Source organism: Cygnus olor, chromosome 14 (assembly GCF_009769625.2).
Source record: "Cygnus olor isolate bCygOlo1 chromosome 14, bCygOlo1.pri.v2, whole genome shotgun sequence".
In the NCBI taxonomy this organism is placed as follows: Eukaryota; Metazoa; Chordata; class Aves; order Anseriformes; family Anatidae; genus Cygnus; species Cygnus olor.
Window position 1 is genome coordinate 8,786,523 of NC_049182.1, and position 21,175 is coordinate 8,807,697.

At 51.5% G+C, this 21,175-nt stretch overlaps 2 protein-coding genes across 20 annotated transcripts in view; both read right to left on the reverse strand.

Moving 5' to 3' along the window:
• EBF1 (EBF transcription factor 1) overlaps nucleotides 1-3,065 on the reverse strand; it is a 312,571-nt gene extending 309,506 nt beyond the window's left edge. For 4 of the 17 annotated variants that reach the window (XM_040573756.1, XM_040573755.1, XM_040573754.1 and 1 more), the window contains exons 1-3: nucleotides 2,065-3,065; nucleotides 548-704; nucleotides 167-230 (exon numbers count right to left, since the gene is read on the reverse strand). In XM_040573756.1, coding sequence (XP_040429690.1) covers nucleotides 167-230; nucleotides 548-704; nucleotides 2,065-2,198 — 355 coding nt within the window. In that variant the 5' untranslated portion in view covers nucleotides 2,199-3,065. Of the gene's footprint in view, nucleotides 1-166; nucleotides 231-547; nucleotides 705-1,012; nucleotides 1,389-2,064 lie in introns of those variants that run through there. The other 13 variants (XM_040573757.1, XM_040573766.1, XM_040573770.1 and 10 more) reach the window with 7 other exon arrangements.
• Nucleotides 3,066-18,812: 15,747 nt separating this feature from the next.
• The window catches only part of RNF145 (ring finger protein 145), a 44,698-nt gene continuing 42,335 nt past the window's right edge, over nucleotides 18,813-21,175 (reverse strand). For all 3 annotated transcript variants that reach the window (XM_040573230.1, XM_040573227.1, XM_040573229.1), the window contains one exon: nucleotides 18,813-20,468. In XM_040573230.1, the coding sequence (XP_040429164.1) occupies nucleotides 20,025-20,468 (444 nt within the window). In that variant the 3' untranslated portion in view covers nucleotides 18,813-20,024. The remainder of the gene's footprint in view (nucleotides 20,469-21,175) is intronic.

The following is a 21,175-nucleotide window of genomic DNA, read 5'->3' on the forward strand; positions in this document are numbered from 1 at the left end:
CGGGGGTCCCGGCCGGAGCCCCCCGCCCCAGCCGGGCACAGGGAGGGGGGATGCGCGGAGCGGAGGGAGCCGGGACGGCGGCTCCCCGGGTCCCCGTGGGGTTTTGCAGCCCGGGTTCCCCGAGGTGGCGGTGTCGGGGCTGCCCCCGGGGGCTCCCAGCCCTTACCGTTGCTGTAGAGCAGCTGCAGGCGGTAGTGGATCCCGTTGTTGGTCTTTTCGCTGTTAGCTTCCTGAATTCGAAGAAGACAAGGGAGATGGGGAAAGGGGGGGAGAGAAATAATAAATACATCGCGGGAAGTTTCACCAGCGCTTGGGTGCCGGGCAGCCCCGGGGCTGGACGAGGCAGCTCTCGGCTCCTTCCCCTGCCCCGGGCACATGGGGAGATAAGAGGAGACCCCCCCGGCTGCCCTCTGGGCCGAGGGGAGAGCGAGGCGACCGGGAGGCGGCGGAGGCTCCCGGGACGAGCCGGTGCCGAGGTCCCGGGGGAACGGAACGGGGAGGGCCCGGGAGAGGCGGCCGGCTCCCCACGGGGCCCCGGGCTACTCACCTTCTCCTTCTCCACGAAGCCCACGAAGGCGGTGCGCTCGATCTCCACGGGCTGCCCCTGCCGGTCGTACAGAGCCAGGACGAAGTGGAAAAAGTTGGATTTCCTCAGGTTGGAAGGAGGCTGCTTCTCGAAGTGAGCCCGGGCCAGACCCACTCCGCTGGGACCACAAAGAGCCGGGTTAGCGGCAGCCCCGACGGCGCGGCCTCACGCCCCCCGGCCCGCTCCCGGCCCATTGCCTTCCCCCGCAGGGGCCCTGCGGGACCCCCTTGGGTTCCCCCGGGGACCGAGCATCCCCCCCTGACCCCCCCAGGGCTCTTCCCTCCGGGCCGGGGCAAAGTGATGCTCCAGCGCGGCCACGTCGCAGCCCCTCGGGGCCGGGAGCGCGGCACGGCCCCGACCCCATCCCGCCCTGCGGGCAGCCCGGAGCCCCGAGCAGCCCCCCCGGCACCCCCAGCCGGCACCCACCAACCCTCCCCGGGGGCCGTGGCGGCTCGCAGCCGGCCCTGCATGGCGGGGAGCGCTCAGCCCCGGCGGTGCGTTGCCCCGCGGAGCGGCATGCTCCTGCCACTTCTCAAAGTCGGCTCGAAGCTGTCACCGGAGCGCCCATGTGCCTTATCTTTCAGTTTCAGTCCTGCTGAGCCTTTCCTCCCCTCGCCGGAGTGGTGGGTAAACACCGCGAGGGCAGCCGAGGAGACAACTTGAAATATTTCAGGGTTGTCCCTGCACAACTTTCCCTTCCTTAGAGGGCTCCAAAGGGAGGGGTGCGGGGCGAGGTGGGAGACACCGGGAGATGTCAACACCAAACTTCTGGGCTGCTGCCGGCTCCAGGGCTCAGGCTGCGATTCCGGCATCGGTTTTTATTTTTCCCGGGGAAGAGGATGGGGAGAAGGAGAAACGAGAGAGAAGGCGAGGCTGGGTGCAGCTCCGCCAAATCCACCTCCCGGTTGAAGGGATTTCTTTTTTAGAAATCTAAGATAAGTGGCAGTGGTTTTACAAAGAGGCTTCGAATTTAATTTCTCCTCGAGAAAGCTTCGCAAAACTCCCCGCTTATCGGGGGAAAAGGAGGGAAGCTGCTGATGCTGACGAGGATAAGAAAGAGAAGTAAAGAAATATATTTTGGAGACTTTCGTGCACAACTCGGGGCTTATCGGAGGAGGAAAGTGTCATTTGGAGATCTTAAGACTAAATCAGCAGCAAACATAGTTTTGAAAACTCCTTCCTCCGCGCGAACACAAGAGGCTCGAGAGATTAAAACCTATCTATCCCTACCTAGCAGGACTCGCCGCTTCCTTTATTGTTACGATGCTGATTTTTTTTTTAATAAAATAAGTCCTTCCTACGGGACGAGAGGGAGAAATATTTAACTAGCCGCATCTACGCGCGACTCCCTGCTGGCAGCAGAGCTCCGGAGCCGGCTTTTTGGTGGTGCTGGGGGGGGGGAAAGGCGATGCCCGGGGGAAGCAGCGCTGCAGGAGCCCCGGGGTGCGGAGCGGGGCGCGGGCGCGGAGCCTGCCTACCTCTGAGCGGCCGTGCTGGCGTCCAGGACGCCGGCTCCCTGCATCCACGTCCGCACCGCGTTCATCCCCGCGCCGAGGGGCTCTTCCTTCATGCTGCTCCCACTCCGCTGGATGCTTTCCTGAATCCCAAACATGAATCAGAAACAAGAGCGCAAATCTTCCTTCTTTACTCGAAAAAAAAAAATATATATATATATAGTGATGAAATCGCCAGGCGGACTGTTATGTGTGATTTTGTTTCTCTCTCTCTTTCTCTCTCTGCAGCTGATCTCGGGAATCAAAGCAGGTCAGAGAAAGCAAACACAGGCACGCACATTAAAAAAAAAAAAAAAATCCAGAGGCAATCAGAGCCCGGTTTTGTTGCTGCTGTTTGCTGCGTGTGCAGTTTGTTTGGGTGCTTGGAGGGGCTTGCGGGGTGCTGGGGGCTGGCTGCAGCGCTCACAAGCTGGAGGAGTACTTGAAGTCCCTTTTGTATGAAGACACCCCTCGGATGGCAGCAGGCAAAGAGGAAAAAAAAAAAAAAAAAAGAAAAAAAAATCTCGGCTGGCAGTTTAAGAAACAATAGGACGGACGGGAGCTGCGGCAGGCTCTGCTACATCAAGTGTCATTTTCCAGTGACAAGAGAGGCAAGTTTTCCCCCCCTCTCTCTCCCTCTCCTTTCCCCCTCTCTCTTTTCTTTCTTTCTTTTCTCCCTCTTTTCTTCTCTTCTCTCCCAGCCGAAGCGCTCTCTCCTCCCTCCTTCAGCAGCGCAGGAAGCGACTTGCCGGAGCCGGGCGCACGCCGGGAAGGGAGCGAGAGGGGCGCACCCGCGGCGGCACGGACGGACGGACGGACGGACGGACGGACGGACGGAGGGAGACCCTGGGGCTCCCGGTGCCCGCGCCCCCTCCCTCCCTCTCCCGCAGCGCCGGCCCGGACCCGCCGCCTCTCCCTATGGGAGCCACTTTGACTGGCCCCGCCGCCCGACACGAGCCCCGCAGCCCCGGCGCCCGGGGGGCGGGGCCTGGGGGAGACACGCCCCCTCCTCATTTGCATCGCGTCACCTCTCCGCCCTCCCTCCCTTTCCCTTCAACCAATGGCCGCCCGCGAGGTGCAGCCGCGGGGGCGAGGACACGCCCCCCTTCGTTAGCATAGCCACGCCCCCTCCCGCCCAGCCCGCACGGCCCGGGGGAAAGTTGCCCCGCGCCCCCCCCACCCCCCCCACCCCCGGGGGGGGGGGGGGCCGTAATTAACACAGACGCGATCGCGCCTTTGTTCAGCGAGGAGGCGGCGGCGCTGCCGGCCGGGCTCCCCCCCGCTGCCGGGTACCGGCGCTGGGACACCCGGGGGGAGTCGGGGGGGACACACAAGAGGGACACAGCCCCCCCCCCCACTGCCCCCCACCCCGGGACCCCCCGCCCAAAGCCGGCGGTGCCCGAGCGAGGCACGGAGCGGCCCCCCCCGGGGCACCCCCGTCCCCTGTCCCGGCACCTTCCCCAGCTGCAAACCGCCCCTCCCCAGCCCCTCCGCATCCCCCCCCATCGGCCATCCCTCTCCCTGTCTCCATCCCCGGGCAGGGCGCGATGGGAGCGCACCGCTTCCCAACGGGACGGCTCGGGGGAAAAGTCCGCTTGGAGGTGGTTTGTTTTCCTAGGGGAAACAAGAAAATAATCATCATCATAATAACAATAATAATAATAAAAGGCAGCCCTGCCCGCGCTGCCTTGCCCGCACCTCTCGGCAGGGGTCCCCGCACGACCCCCCGGTGCCCCCTCGGTTCGCTTCGGAGCCGCTCCCCCGGCGGGTGGCTGCTGCCGCGGGGGGGGGGGGGGCGCCGCCCACGCGGGCTCTCGCCGTGGAAGGGAGCTCGCTGTGCCGCCTCCCCCGGCACAGCCCTGTGCGGTGCTGGAGCAAGCGATAAGGTAAAAATCCCTGCTCGCCCCCCCCCCCCCCCGGGCAGTGTCACCTGGAGGAGATGGGAGTGGGACGCCCCCAGCCCCGCTTTGGGGTGGGTAGTCTGTGAGTTGTTCGGGTTAGGTCTGAGCTTTGCCTTTGCCTGCTGCCCCCTTTGACCCCCTAAGGTGCTGGTGATGCTGCTGGGGAGCAGAATGGGACTGGGGGGAGGAAATGGGGGGATGCCACTGCTGCTGCCATCCCTGTCCAGGCTGTGCCCAGCATAGCTAAGGGTCTCGGAGCTGCCTCCCAGGACAGGCAGCCCGGCTACAAGGCGCTATGGACACTGGTACACATCCCCATAGGCGCCCCGATAGCCCTATAGGACCCGTTTCCAGTTGCCTGTACATCACCTGGTGGGCAAGGGGCACTAAACCTCGCCCCACGAGCTCCGGCTCAAAAGCAGGCACCCAGCACCTGCCAGCACCGCACTGACACTAAAAACTGTGCCTGATCCTCTGCTGTAGGTGCGTCCGCTCACAAAACACTCGCATCCGAAATATGCCACATTCTCATGCATGAACTGCCACAGAAAGCAAGTTTTCACGTTCCCTGCAGCTGATATTTGAATTTTCACATAATCCGACTGTGGTACAGCCCAGGGATAGGTGGAAGAACACAGCCAGCCAGGCAGACACGGATATTTACGCCATAGGTATTGCATAGGAGCAGTTTGGCCCCTGCAGTGCTCTGGCTTATTGGGCTTCTGCAGGCTGCTGCTCAATCAGTTGTATCATATCCAGCCTAAATGCCTCCGTGGTGAGATACATTTTGCAATTAAAAGCTCCTTGCACCTGCACGGATTGCTCCTTTCCCAGGGCAGGGATCTGCCGAGGGAGGAATTATGCATTTGAATCAACAGACCGAGCAGTTGGTGGATTCTGCCCTCCAAATCTGTTCGGGGGATCGGGGGACCAGTTCCATGCCTTCTCCTGGCTGTGCCGGGAGCAGCATCCCAGCAGCAGGCTGAGGGCACCTCTGCGGGGCAGGGACGGCCACGCCAGGAGTGACAAGTTCCTCGTTACTTTCTTCCTCACATGTGCCTCTGTGCCCAAGGTGCGGGCACTGGGCTGGGGAAACACCTCACGGGCGGTCTCACAGCCACTAACTAATTGCTGCAAGGACGAAAGGGTTAAACACTGGCTCGACCCCCACAGGGGAAGTGTGAAAGAAAAGCAGAGCTGAAACGAGGAGAGGGTGAGAAAGTCAGGACTTCGGGAAAAGAAAAAAAAAAGGGGGGGGGGGGCTGGTGGCGGGCGATGAGACTTCTGTTCTCCATCCACCCCACCGAGGCCAACCACTGTGTACCAGGGCATTATTTTAAAGGATTCCTGGCTGCATTCAGCTCTCACTTTCCCCACAGGGGCCGGACTAAGCCCACCTCACGCCATGGGCCAGGCTCAGGTGGGTAGCTGGGCTTGTCCTTCCCTTTGTACAGCAAACCGAGTGGGAGGAGGCAGCCACGTGCCATGGGGGGTTCCTGGCATGGCTAGTTGGGACCTCAAACCTAAGTGTCCAGAAGGAAGCCCCGTCACGGCATGGCATGGCACAGAGAGGCTTCCTGCAGCCCCACACTGAGCTCTCGAGGCACAGCACAGAATAAAACACACAGACTCGCAGGCTGCCATTTGCTCCCAGGGGTGGGTAAAGGCTTTGCTCCCAAAACGAGCAACCTGGTCGAGCTGCGGGTTTCATCCCCACAACACAAACCCATGAGATACAACCTCACAGCAACAGCATGAGGGGCTTAAAAACAGAGCCAGGAGGGGAGGTGGTCGCGGTGCCCCCAGTTGTGGCAGATAACAGGGAGGCCTTTGAAGGAGGGGGCCGTGGAAGGAGGCTGCACGCCGGAGGACACACATGAGCCCTGTGAGGTTGGAGACAGAGGTCCCAGAGCACAGGAGGCTTCTGTGTGGGGAGAGGTCTCTCCCCCTCCTGACCCCATTCCCAAGTGGGCCCAAGGCCCCTTGAGCATACCCAGGGTGTGTCCCCCAGCTGCTTCCACTGCCCCGGCACCTCAAGCAGGCCCTGAGGGGGGAAGGAGGGGTTGGAAATGGGAACTGCTGACCGAAAAGCCTTCAGCTCCCTCCTCCTGGCCCTCACAGCCAGACAGGGCACCCCTAAGGGACCATGTGCCTTCCTGCCCTTGGCAGGAGAAGGGTGAGCATGGATCTATGCTGATGGGGGGATAAGGGAGAAGCAGCCTCTGGCTTCAGGGTGGGACTGAGGACAGCAGAGCACCAGGGGCTGAGCACTTACCCGCACTTTCTGCTGCTTTGGAGGAGAAAGGAACTCGGGAACTGTTTGCTTACATCCTCCCAGCAGAGATGCTTTGCCTGAGTGTTTTTCTTCCAGCCATGGTCCTGTTGTGACCTTTGCAGGCACAGACCAACCCAGTGCCTGCCCCCAGCAGGTGAGGGCACTGTTCAGTTACCTGGGGCCTTTCATTCCTCCTTCCTGCCTTTCTCCTGAGGAGAAGGAAAGAAAAAGACTCAGGGGACTGAGGACTGGGTTACAATGCTCTGCTCACTCTATGAGGGGGAAGAAGCCTAGGTGCCTCCAGGACCAGACAGAAGAGTGCCAAGAGCTCACCTTGACCTTGGGTGCTGTGAAGCAGGAGCAGAAGACATGGATGGAAATGCTGCATCCAGGAGCTTCCTCCTGCCGCCCCCCCTGCCCCTTGGGGACTGGGGACGCCCCGGGGCACTGGGACTCTCCCCCCAGGCCCGTTAACCCATATGGGTGGGAAGCAACTGGGCATTAGGGGAAGCATCTGCTGGGGGGGGACACCTCAGGGTGGGGGTGTGGGACCCCAGGGTGATGCCAGGCCTCCGGAAGACCCCAGCAGAGCAGACCCTTTCTGGGGGGGTCTCACCACAACCAGAAGGACGGGACAGGACGGGGGTTGACAGGGAGAGCCCCCAAGAGCTCAGCCCCTCCCGCTGTCCCCCACAGCCGCCCGGGATGGGGAGGCGGCGAGAAGAGCCTTGCAGCCCTGACGGGGCAGAGGGGGGAGCCCCCAGCCACTCACTGTACCGGGGACAGCCCCCCGCTGCCCCAGCGCCCCCAAGTCCTACCGGGGGGGGCGAGAACGGGACCAGGGGCGCCGCGCCGCGGGGTCACGGCGCCACCTGGCGGCCAAGGGGGGGGCTCCCGCCGGTGGCTGCGGGGACCCGGTGCCGTGAGCTCCGGGAGGAGGCGGCTGGGGCTCTTCCCTCCCCAAAATCCAACCGGGCAGCCGGGTTAGGGCCAGAACTGCAAAGGGTCCCCGCAAAGGGAGAGCCCCCCCCCGCCCCGGGCCGCTAGGAGCTGCGGAGGGGGGGTTCCGTGCAGCACTCACCCCAGCTTGCAATAGATTTAATGCAAGCTTCTATTTATTCGCTTGTTCTGGCAGGCACGGGACATACTACGGTTATTTTATCGCACAGAAGTTTTGCCGTGATTTCTCTATCGTCAGTTCGGCAACGTGTTTAAACATCGAATCGGCTGCTAGCGACCCCAGGGGGATGCAAGTGCACATCTCCCACTCAGCAGGTAAGGGAGAAAGCCAGAGGTATTCACTCGCTGCCTCTGAGAGGAGGAGTTTCAACATAGAATGGATTTAAACAACTCCCAAAGTTGTCACTTGCTTTACTGAATCAAGGCTGATTATTACCAAAAGTCTTGCAGTGATTCAGGGATCTATATCTGCTTCTAAACACTTACATAATCTGAGAACTTTACATTTTGGGATTTTGACCTTAAAGGTACACAAGCCCTTTTGAGCCATCTACTCCAAAATCTTAGAATCCTCCTTCACATAGGGGAGGGAGGAGAGACACGTGAACTTGCCGGCTTGGCAGGCATTAAGTTCATTATTTGTAGGACTTGGTGGCTCAGGATTTGGCTGCTCATTTTGTGCTGACCATTTTGAAACCTGTTTTCTCTGGAGTCCATGTTAACATCAAGAGGCCTCATGAATTCTGCAGGAGCAGAACTGAGTTCATCATCTGGGCTCAGACATTTTGCCTGGAGCTGGATGCACATCCACAACTAGCGAGATTTTGCCAGACTAGAGCATAGAAGCACCTTGGTTGCAAAGAATTTTAAGATAAAAAGAGGTACTCACTTATCTGTGTGCTTTCCTGGGCTTTAGACAACTCAAAGTTCAAGTTCCTGCTTTGCCAATTTAGAACAGGGAATTTCCTTGGTTTCGCCGGTTTGGGATCTCTGTGAGTTAACACAGACCAAAGACATCCACCTGGGCTTCCGATGCTCCTTCTCAGGAACTTATCTCAAAAATACTCAGCCTGTGAGAAAAAGTTAAAAAAAATAAAAATAAAAAAGTTGTTCTGGTAAAGAGACAACCAGACAGTGCCTATGGCATGGGGAGGATGCACCACTTCCTTTAGGAATGCTGCGTTATCCCGTGTTAGTTACAAAGTCTGTAACTATTTCCAAGTCTGCATTTCGTCAGAGCTAAAACAGGCTTAAACACTGACCAGAGATCTTTTGGAAGGCGTTCTTCACTACGTACCATTTGCAGAGGGAACAAGACATTGTAGTCCTTATTCAAGCACAACTCCCCGTGACTTCCATAGGAAAAGAGTAGCCTGTGTGAGCAGGCATCTGTGTATTCGTTCCATATGCACACCCATTCATTATGGATGATATACAAATGCTGCTCGTGCTTCCCGAGCAGATTGTTATGGTAAGGCTCACATCCCACTGATCTCACTGCAGGGCTTAGGAAGCATTCAGAAGCCTCCCAAAATGTGTTATAAACGATGTATGGAGAAATTACTTCCTCCAGCCCTGAAACACAGTCATTGTCATGGTGTGATGAAGGAACTGTTAAACAGACACGGCAACAAAACCGGAGCTGGATTCTAGCCAGGGCATTTCAAGCAACTTGTAAAAAGTTCCCTGATTCTTTAATGACTCCACCTGGTTCGAGCAGGACCTCTGTTTTATGTGCCTTCCAGAAGATATGTTGCAAGAGAAGTGTGTCTTAGATGATATGAATCAAACCGGTTCTTCTAACATCATGTTGGTCTGGAATAGCTGTTGACCTGATGGAGTGTTAATGGGAACATTTATTTGTTTCTTTATCACTACAAAGATGTCATATATACTTACCCCGCTGCTGCCACTGTTCCCAAAGGGCTGTCAGCACAAGAACCATTATAACATGACTGCCGGAGGTAATTTTTTTTTTCCACGCATTATTTCTTCAAATGATTCTGTAAAGAGAGAAAGAACTTGGATATAAAAATTGCTGGTAAAAGGACAGTGCAGCGCAACGTGAGCCAGAGAAGCTTTTCTAATGACTGTCGATCTCCTCTGCTGCTGCTTTTGGCATAGGGTGTGCATGCTGCATGGGGCAGGAGGATGCAGTGTGCCACTGGGATGTCCTGAGCAAGGACAGTGACCGGTGAACAACGAGGTTGATTTCACATGGTGCTGCCAGAGGACAAGCTGCCCTGTGAGTGACACGCTCTGCTTCTGTATTGCCCTGCATTGCTGGATTATATGAGAGCACAAATGGTTTAAAACTGTTTTGGTAACACAGTCATTAGTAAATAAAAATCAGACAGAAGCTGCTGCTTTCACCTGTGGACAAAAATTTCCCATTGCATTTCATTTGTGTTATGCAATGACTTGACAGTTTAAGGAAATTGCTAATGGGACCTTTTACTGCTAGGTCACTGGTTCAAATCTGGCTCTGTCAGTAATGACCAAGAGTATCTTATGAATGTTTGATGATGTGAGATTAAAATATGGGTCTCAATCAATTTATCAGTAGAAAAACCCTTCAACAAGTTAATGCTAATCTCGATAGCAAAGCCTGCAATGGTGGAGCACGACTGAGCCCTCTGCAGCCCTACGGTAGATCAAGGTCAGGGTGGGGGCATGCAGATGGAAAAGCTTACAGCACTGATGTCTGGGCCGAACCTTTCTGCACAAAAACAAATCTACTATTTAATGCACTGAACACAGTAACAGTACGGTGCAAGAGAGCCAAATCCGGTATTGTTCTCCAAGGGAAAATGATCCTGGCGCATAGAGGAAGATGCAAACATTAGGAAATCCAGGATCAAGAAGTGGTTTTAACTAGTGCCAAAACTGAGAAATTCACAGTTTTGCAAGCCGAAAAGCTGTCTGGATTTCTCAATATTATAACACTACCAAAGTTGAAACACAAATGTCAAAAGTAATGGGTAAGTTACTAAATGTCTTTTTTTTTTTTTTTTTTTTTTTTTGAGACAAACTGATCCAACAGAAAAATAAGTTATTGCCTAATTCTGTACCTTCCAAACCATCCCGTGCTCTGAGAAAGCCTAAAGCATTGGCAGAATTGGGCAGCTGCTGACAGGCGAAGACAGGGGGCTGGTGTGTGACCAAGAGCCAGCTGCCTGCCCTGCTGAGCCCAGCCTGCTTCCAAAGCAGCGCAGGGCCAGGTGCACGCACTGGACAAGGTCTGTAGCACACGTGTGCGAGGGGCAGCCCCACAACAGCTCCACGACAGGTTCTGCACCCTCCTGACACCCACCAGCACCCTGCTTTCAAGGCTCGACCCAGCAAAGAGGGGCACCACCACCAGAGACAGGGGGAGCACCCACGAGGTGCTGGCACAGCCCGGGGGGCCGCGCTGCACGTTCAGAAATAAAGGGGTAAGGGAAGACTCACATCCCTTGCAAAGTCACCAGGTGCTTGCAGAGCGCTTTCCAGCCGCTTAGAGAAAAATTTTAAAAGCATGAGAGCCATCTGGTGGGAGCAGGGAGGGGGTTTGACTTCACTGCGCTTTTGCCACGGGCTGCCGAGCCCGCGGCAGGGTGCTGAGGAACTGGGGAAGGCTGGGGACGGGCTTGCTGGTATCCCTTACCGCCGCATCACCCCTCGCAACTCAAAGCATCCTTCTGGGGGGAATTAGGTCTATGACAACCACGTCAGTGCCAAAGCACAACACACTTCTGCATAAGAGACAGAGGCAGCTGCTGGGCTGGGGCACAGGGGGGACCGTGCCTGTGCCAGCACCCGAGCGATGGCTGCAGTGTGATCACCAGCAGCTAAAGGAATGAAAAATCTGGTGAAAAATCTCCACACGTTTTGCAGGACAGGAGCAGGGCTTTTTTCTGCCCAGTAGAGCTCAGCACTCACTCACTGAAGTCAGCAGCACGGCCACTGGAAATCCTGAGGGACTGGGACTCAGCCAGAGGCTGGAGCACTGACCACCACCTGGCATCCTGCCTGCAAAGGCAGATCCAAAAGTTTTGGCATCATCCAGGAATAGCATGGCCTGCTGCCAACAGCCCTGCTCCTGCTCTGTGAGTGCTACTGCTCACCTCGGGCACCGTGCAGCCATCTGCGGGCACCGCCTGCAAGCTGGGAAGCCGGTGCTTCGCTCTGCGCCAACGGTTCGGACCTTGGCATTTGTAAGTAGTGGGCTCGCTTTTTTTTTTTTTTGACCTCAATACTTTCCAGGTGGAAAATTAAAAAGAAGGCAAACAACTTCTTTCGTTATTCCAGGAGTCTCATATACACCAGGGAAGTGCCGGACAAAGCATGCTGGTCCTGCCGTGCCGAGGGTCAGCCCCACAGCATCCCTACACCAGGAGCAGGCAGCACGCACACAGAACATATTTTATTGCGTGCAGTACTTTTGCTGCACAATAGAGAATATTTTGTCCAGCTCTGCAAAGTGCACTCACCCAAATCACAGCCCACCACTTTCCCAGCCACAGCCTTCGAATGAATCAAAACCCAGAGTAAAAGGAAATAAAGATGCTGCCCTGACCCTCCAACTACACCACATTGCTTCAGCAGTCCGCCAGGCCTTGGGGCTGCAAGTATAACTACATTTTAATTATAATTTAAACTTGAATATTTTTTTCCCAGTTACATAACTTATTTTTTCCCCCACAAAACTCTCAGTTTCTGTACACGTTTTCACTTTCCTGGATTTGATCCATATTGATCCACACGTGCTTCTTCTAGGATCTTTGAAGACTGCAGAAATGACAATTTCCACACTAGTTACAAAATAATTACCCATGATAATTTAATAATGAGCTTTCCCTTTAAATTATTAACATAGGTAGCCAAGAAAATTGACAATTTTAGCAAGTTTAAATTCAAATGATAAGTGCCAGATCTGTGTTAAATGACACCAGCAAATTAGCAATTAAAATATTTATGCAAGGCGGCAAAAAGATATTGTATGCAAGGGGCTGCAGAGCAGTCTCCCATTGGAGTATTTGACAATGCCTGTGTTTGCATATCTCAGCTTTAAACCCTGTGCAAAGGGAAGAGGAAGAACTATCTGAAGCTATAATTGAAGCTGGACAGTGTTGATTGGCACCCAGTGGGATTTCACCAGAATCCCAGCAATTCTCAAAACACCCCTGGGTTATATTCAGGAGAAATCCCGACCCCAATCAAATTATTTCTATCACATAAGTCTTTATCTGGAGGAAGGTCCAAAGAAAGAAATTGCTTCGTGGCCTCTAATTGCTTTGTCACTGAGAACAGATTTCCCTTTGCTGTCTGGCTTTTAAGGAAAAAAAAAACTCTTTCAAGCTGAAAGAAAAATACCAGTGTCAGAGCAGGTCTCCCATCCCTGCTAAATGCAGATCCTGTTTTTCCCAGCAAACTTCGTGGACGTGAACTGTTAACGGAGCATCAGCATCGTGGGGAACGTGCTGGAGCAGAGTTTCACTTGCTGTTGAGCTGGTGAATTCAAACATAGAGGATTTTATTACTGCTATTTCTCCTCCCCTCCATGGCGCTCCCTGCCTGTAGCCACAGCCCCGCCGTGCCCCCCGCCTGCCTCCACACCTCCCCACTTCTCCCACTGGTTTGTAGCCCTTTTTCCCATCCTCCCACCTCCGTCCTGCCCAGCCTAGCCATATCTGTAACTGAAAAGGAGGAAGCTCAGCACTTTGGGACGAGGTTTTGTAGCCATCCCCATGCTTTTGGGAAGCTCGGAGTCAGTGCTGTTGCGCAGGACCCTGAGGGGCAAAGTCTAAGCATGGGACATAATTTCATCCAGATGCTTATGCAGGGGTCCAAACATCTTTGGACATGTGTTAAAGAGCTGGATCCTCAGGAGGAGCAAAGCACAGGTTTGGTGCTGGTTTCTGCCCAGGGAAAGGTTTGGTCCCAGCCTGACCGACAGCAGCACCGGCAGAGGAGCACGAGCCTGCTGCAGATGCCAAGCAGCCAGGGCCACCTTCTCCTTCAGATAGATACAGAGCCCACTTGTGGGGGAACAATCCAGGGCCCATCAACACCCAATTAATAAAACCCCAAAAGAATAGCACCTGTATTTCTTGTCAAGAACAATCCTGGGGCATTGACTGCAGCACGATAACGCCCCAGACCCAACACCTGCCATCACGGCCAGGCAGTTCCCAGAGCCCAGCTAATTTTCTTCATCCATACCAAGGGGAAAAGTGACCCAGCAGCTGCCTTTAATTGTTCTCTCCAGCTCCAAACCTTTGGAAGAAAATGGGGAACACGCCCAGAGCAGAATGCCCCGCATGCCACCTGCACCAGGGAGCTCACACACGTGGCCACATCTTCTGCAGTACTCAAGGAATCAAGGCCCGAAGTCTAGCAAACAATTCCAGCAGTGTTCAACAGTTTGGTCTGGGTTTCCCCCACTGGTTGCTTCTTGCCACCTGTGCAAATAAAGGTCATTTCCGGCCTCTTTTTCAGCAAGATGATCCGATCGGCTGTACCCGACACATGGACGCACGCATGCAAAGATTTTATCTTGAGGACAAGTTGTATCTTAGCAGGCTACAATTCCTCATTTCTCTTTACCTATCAACACACACTTTCTAACACGGAGGGCCTTTGAGAAATTAATTTCCATCTGAAAACAAACAAGGGCTGAAGCGGTTTACAGAGGAACCCATCTTTCAAGGACGTTTCCTTTTAAATTGCACAATATGGCTCTTAGCAAGGAAAATAAATAAAACTTAATCCCTCCGCATTCCAGCTGGCATTTTTTCCCCAAGCTAGCACCAAACAATCAATTTAAAGAAAACTCAGACTATGGTCAATTAAGGAACTGTATATCATTTCATTTATAAATAGCAGATACCTATTCCGTTGATTATTTTTATCCAATTAAGCCAGTTTTACATTTTAAATTCCTCCGAATTAAGTCATTTATCCACTTCCCAGTCCTGAGCTTTTCACATCTGTTGCTGCAAAATTTTGCAGCTCTTCTGGTCTTTGGCTGTTGGTAGCTGAAACCCTCTCAGCTAATACAGATTTACTTAAGGACGTGGATTATAAGCCTCCAGGAAATGGCAACCACTGGGAAAATATGGTGCCTAATTGCTTGCAACGCTAAGAATTTTTTATTATTTTTAATTTGGGTTGATTGCTTATGCAAGCAAATTGTTTCCTTTTACAGTTCGCCTATTTAGTCAAGACAGTCATCTTTAGGTTTGTGTGTGCAGACACACACTTCAGCGTTGTGTAAGATACTTGCTCCAAGTTGTAGAGACCTCCAAGTTTTGCAGGCTACCTGATTCTCTAAAAGCCAGCTGGTGATTTTTTTTCAATAAAAAAACAATAGCTCAGAGCCACAAAATACATTGAGCGAATTGTTGATCAACTAAATGACAGTTTCCTTTACGAAAACACATGCAGCTTGCCCGGCCAGAGTCTCTGCATCAGCACCAGCTGCAGCACCGAGCTGCACGAAGGAGAGAAGTCCCCACACCTTTCCCCTTGGGCTCTAGGAGGATGCTAATCAGTAAAATGGCCATAGTCAGGTGAAAAACTAGGCATTGTCAGAAAGAAAACTGATACCTTGGGAAGGGGAAGTGGTAACGGAGCCATGGTGTTTAACGTGATTGAAGATGTGTATCACAGAAACTAGGAGCAGGTCGTATCTGAACTCACTCTGTAACACTGAGAAAAGTGGAGTTCAAAATCAAATTAACTGCCACTTTTACAAGCGCAAGTGAAGCCAAAGATTAGGAGGGAAAGGTTTCTGTCAGCCTTTCCCATGGATGTTTCTGGGGGTGAGATCACAGGAAAGACTTCGAATGTCTCTTCCACACAATCCTCACAGGGTGGACTTTGCAACACCTCCAGACACCAAAAGTAGCACTGGAAAATTATGTAAAGGTCTCTTCATAGACATTTAGCATACTGGAGGGGGAAAATAACCAGCACCAATCACTCTGCCTTCACAGCCCCTTTCGAAGCAGCATGGACCAGCAGTGGCCCAGAGACCATTCCCTTTGGAGGACTCCCACGGGGCTGAGTGGCGCACTGTGCTGTGCTCCCACGGACTGCCTGCTTCGAGCCAGGCGTGCTTCCCACGGGTTGCTCTCCTGACCCACACAAGGTCCAGCACCATCAGTTTCCCTCTAATTTGGTCACTTCCATTCTCAACACAGCTGCCTTCCCCCAAATATAAGGTGCTTTGAACAGCCGGTTCTACTGCCCAAGCATTTGTATTTTAGACACACAACTTTCTTGGCTTTTCTGTCTTATTTGCTAGAGATAATTTGAATTTTGAACCAAATGACTTCAAACTCCTTCACTTTCCCTTAACTTCACAGGTTTTCTCCCAGACTTATAAAACATTACAAGTTTGTTTTCAAACCTTCAGATAGTTTAAGCACGAACTCTGGCCTGCTTTAGGAAAAGGGTTAAGGTAACTTAGAAACTGAATATAAAACGAATCAGTAAAGGTTACTTGGAATAAAGAGGTTTTCCCATGCTAGAAAACCTTCTGCATTTTAAGAACTATCTGTCTGGGCATAAAACAAAGCGCTTCGTCAAGAACAAGGAAGGAAACAGATCCTTCGGCTGCAAAATAACCAATAGCCAAGGGAGCTGGGAGCTCTGCCATCCAAACCAAGGCTCTTGGTGAAAATTCCTAGCCACAGACTTGTTTGCTCTTCTCATGGAGTCACCTCACCTTGTGTAAATGCATTCCCCTGAGCCCAGAGCAACAGACTCCATAAATCAGTGGCACTAGGATGCTCCATGAGGTTGACTAGGCACACACTATCGCACCACGCGATCAGTGCTCCCATCTCCAACAAAAACCACCCAGCCATGAAATTCCCACCTGTTCCCATTATATCACCTAGCTGGAAGCATCTTCTGGAGTCTAAATGTTCGTCAATCACACCACCATCAGGAGGAAGTCCACACGAAGACAATTTCAAGCCTCAGCCTACGGTTATACCCCCGAATTTGCATTTACTCATGCACAGCTGCAGACAAAAGAAAATCAAAGCAAGCGGTGTCCAGGAGGGAGCTCTGCCCCAGATGAACCCCAGAAGCCAGGAGTGTTTGCCCAGGTGCTCTACAGCATCAAGGCAGAGGGAACGTTTCATTCCTTACCTTCCTGCTCCCCCATTGCAGCCTTCCCCCTTTTTGTCCCGTTCTCTTTCAAGCTGCATGGTTTATTTCTTCTGCAAGATCCAACTCAGCTCAAGTTTTGGCCGTTCTTGCTTCATTCCTGCACTTCCTGGGCCGTAGGACGCAGCTCGCCTGGCTTATCAGTGTTTCTTTCCCACCCACCCTCATTCCTTGCAAGCTGATTTCCAAATTATTTCCAGAGCTAGCTGTGCGCTTGGTTTGGTCCAGAGCAGCATGCCTGACTTGGGGGGGGGAGGGAAAAATCAAGTATTACCAAGCAGTCACCTCCGCCCTGCAGTACTGCACACGCTCCCCCTCAGCTTGCTCTCTGCAGCCAACTCTTTGTAACAGTGTTGGTATCTAACGGAGGTAAGTTTGAAGTGGTACCATAGGTTCAATGACTACCTGAAGAAGTGAGGTCTCACCTGTGGTTCTCTCTGATTTTTTTCTTTGACCCGTGCCGTCTCTCCATCACGTTATGCTTGGAAGTTAAACCATTCATCTTTCATGAGTATTCTTGGTTGTTTCTCTGCCCACAGCTCAACCAAATCAAGCACCGTCCTTGCACCCTTGAATGCTCTTCTACTTGTCAGTGCTTTCCCATTGCTACTCATGTCATTCACTCACACTTCCTCAGTCTGTCATCATCAGCCACCCTAGACTGTTAAAAGCCCACGTATCCGCATTCCTCAGTTTAAAACTCCTTTGACCAGCTGTGCCAGGCTCAATCACTAAAGATTACATCCCAGATACTCCACCTGAGTCTTTCAAGAGTTTCCAATGTACTCTTTAAGCTAGCAGCATCCTCTCTCCTTCCCCTCCTCTCCCTCTTGCAAATAACCTTCTTACAGTAAAAAGAAAAAAAATGCATCTGAGATGCTTTCATCTCATCACACCCCTCTTACCAGGATGCAGAAACTCTGAGATTGCCTGAACTTCCACATCTTTGAGCGCCTTCTCCAGAGAATGATTGGTTTTGGTCCGCTCCAGTGGGAATCGTGCAGCATCATTTCTCCTAGAAGACAGCACACACCTTCCTAGCTTTTCAGGCTCCTTTCCAGTGCCACATCCATGGCTCCAACCCGCATTCCTGGCACAGTGCATTTGTTGAATATACTGTAGGCCTGTTGCTTCTTAATGAGCAGTCCCTAGGTACACTTACCTCTTGCTGATGTTGGTGTGAATCCATAGTTCTTTCCTCTAGCTTTTGCATTACCAATTAGCAGTGAATAATTTATTGGAGAAATTAAAAGGTTCATTGCCAGGAGATCAGTCAGGCTGAGAAACAGCTTCTCAGCGTAAGCAGTGAAGGCAAACTTTTTTTCTTGTTATTTTTAAACATCTCCTATGCTCATGAAAGTGATGACATGACATACTCTCTGGGACAGTGGTGAACTGAAGCTGATGATGCCTGTGATTCCCTTTTGCCCTGCTGCTCTTGTGAGAATACTGTAAGCAAGAACAAGTTCCCCTCCTCCCTCCCTTGCATTTAACCAGAGGTGTTTGTATAGCAGCCACAACCTCCCCAGCCTTCATTTCACAAGGCTGACCAAGTCTAGCTCTTCTCACCTCCTCTTCCCAATCACTTGTAGTAGCACTTGCTCCCTACCATGGAAGGGAGGTGACCTTACACAAAGGAAAAATTTCACATCACTGTCATCTTTCAGCACCCAGGGGACAGCAAGCAGGATTACCAGAATACCCTTCACAAACATCCTCTGTGAACTAAGGAAAAGTCTTTGTTTCACAACACTCAACAGCACCCCATAACAGTGCTGCCCCAAAATAACCTACTTCTTGCCTTCATAGACTTTTAATTATGTGGCTAGAACTGAAACAGTCTAAATTATTATATAAGTTAAAAGCTTGGATGCATACAGAACATCTTTTTGAGAGAGATTTGATTTCAGGGAAAAACAGGTGTGGAGAAGCAAGACCCAGACCACTGCAGCAGTGAAGAGTTCAAAGGGAATTTTCTCACTATTTTTCCTTGCCAACACTCCCAGCTTTTAACAGCAGCTTTGCAATGGTCACTGAAGCTCATGGCAAAGCTAAATTTCTAAAGATGCAGGGAAACAAGACTGAGATACAGAATCACACGATAAAGCAACTGATACTCCATCCTGTCGGGTTTTGCATGGGGCTCAGTCACAGCAGGCAGCCTGCATGACTTCCAGGAGCAAACGTGCCTTAGCATTCTTCTACTGGTCTCTACCAGTCAATATCTGGTGGCAAGGACAGGCGTTAAAGACCAGACCCGTCTCCGACCAGGAGGTGCCACCACAACACACAGCAATGCAATGGAAATATGGGAGAGCGCGAGCATCGGAAGGTCCACTGATCTCCAAGGGGAGTAGAGTGCTACTATTGCATAAGAGCCTCTCAACACGTTCTTAATCCTTGGAATTTCAGTACAAGAATCACATAACCAGGTGTAAAAATCTTCAAATGTAATTTATTAAGACATTCAGCTATGTCTGTCAGTCTACATCCAAAGTTACTACTAAAAATAAAATAGTATCACATTTCACATTAGGAATACCGACTTTGAAAAACACTTGAGTCAAGCCTATCGTATAAATAAGTGACTAATTTCTCTTCATATCAAAATTCACATAAAAAATTGCCTGCCCCCCTACTCCCACCTATTTCCCCACCCTCTTCCCTAGTTCTACTTGAAGCCATGATGAATGTAAAAATTTATTGTATGTATGGACATGTCCTTGTCAAAGAAAAAAGGTGCAAACCTATTAACAACTTTAAAAGTGGCATTTGCGGAGTCTGATCATACACAATAATGTACTCATTCCCAAAGTGCAAATATCGCCAGAGTTTAATACTGTTTTAATTCAGCTGCAAGAATTAAACATTACACAGCACAGTACTGCGAGGCTTCTCTCTGTGCCCTAAAGCTCATCCCACTTTCCTCCTGCACGTGGTGGCAGAGGCCAAAGTGTTCATTAGAGCTTTAGTTTACTTCATGCAGCCCAGACTGTGCCATTATTAGCAAAAGTTTCATATACATCAAAATATTGAAGACTCCGTCATAAAAGTCAAGAGTCACTATAGATTACATGAATGCAAATGCAATTGCCCCACCAAGAACACCCAAAGCATACACATGACGTATTAAGAGTGCTTCCATCTTCTAGTACAATCACTGATGTTATATCTTTGATTTTTTGCTTACGTGCCATAAAAAAATTGTCAGAAACCAAAGCTGCACCTCGGTCAGAGACTAGCAAGTGACTGCCTTTAACACCTCTCTGGTACCCTGGGACATGGCTGTATTCGATGCCCTCCTCCTGGCCAAAACAAAAGCTAGCATTTTGTCCATCTGCCTACCACCTCTCACAGATCTCCCGTTCTTCTCATCCCTCACCTACATGTTGAAAACACTCTTCCACTTCAATTTATTTCCAGACATCCTTCCTATGCCCACAGTTCAGAAAGCTTCTGGAGTCATTTTTTACTACATCTCACTGGAATTACCGCTACCAAGCAGCCCACAAAAATCAGCACGGGATATTACATTTTGACCAGCATTAACAGCTAAACTTCTTTCACAGATGCGGAAGGACAGTTTTTCTTCTGAGTCAAACTTGAATCTCTGAAATGTGTTTGTTCCTGCGTCGTCCTCTGTCACCTCAGAGCTGGATGCTAACCCTCGGGTCTCGAGCAGGGCACCTCTCTGGGGCTGCCATTAGTTCTGCAGCACAGGCTGCTCCCTGGCTGGCCTCGCACGGGCTCGTGCCCCTGTCCATGCCCCGGGACCCCTCAGTCTCAGCAGAGGCCTCCAGGCTGTCCTGTCCATCAGCAACCTGTCCGCTGCTCTGGCTAGGGTTGTTGTCTGTGTTTGGCCCATTGTCGTGTTCAACACCAGGGGGCTCGGCTGCATCTCCAGGTCTGGTATTTTGCTCTGCACCGGGATTTGGCTGTTGAACTGGCTCCGGTCCCAGTCCTGGTAGCTGTGAAGGACTCTTAAGTTGGCAGTGGCACAGAGGGCAGGTTTCTTGCACATACAGCCATTTCTTAAGACAGCCCGCATGAAAAAAATGGCTACATGGTGTGATTACAGCAGTTTTCATATCCTGAAAGACACACAAAGAAGACAGATCATATTATTTGCAGTCCCATTTCTCTCTTCTCACCCTGTATCTGCCTTGCCTCACCTAATGGGAGCAGTAGCCACAGAGCTGGCAGAAGCAGTCCACAGGCAAGTAGGAGGAATGTTTCTTCCTTTGTACTTACAAGCCTCCACATTCAAGTACACACACACCAAATACAGGCCACGGCTGACTGTTTATACTACAGGAATTAGAAATTAGGCTAAAGTCTTGATTACAAGATATTACTACACTTAAATGAAAAGGTTTTGTAGAATGAGTGTTGCAGGATTAGTTGGCTTAGGAAAATTGTGCAAGTCAAAAACAGCACGCTTGCAGGTATAACATGTACCAAGCAAGTAAGAAATTAAATAACACCTTCTCTCAGATGAGACACATATATTACCTGTCTGGTGTTTTAAACACTGCCATTCATTCTGGCAATAGCAGTTTTACTCCTCAAAGAATTTGCATCAAGTTTGGAGTCAATCCAATTGTACCCTATTAATCCTAGGGTGGTTCTTTCTTTGTCATACGTAACTACAATTTCTATCCAAGAGAAAGAGACTTTGAAGCTGGAGGTGTGATAAAGATATTACTTTCAGCATTAATTTCTAAGGTCCTTCCTTCTGCTGTCTTATGTTAGACAGACCCTTAACCTTTTGATAATTAGGTTTCTGTTATAAAACTGA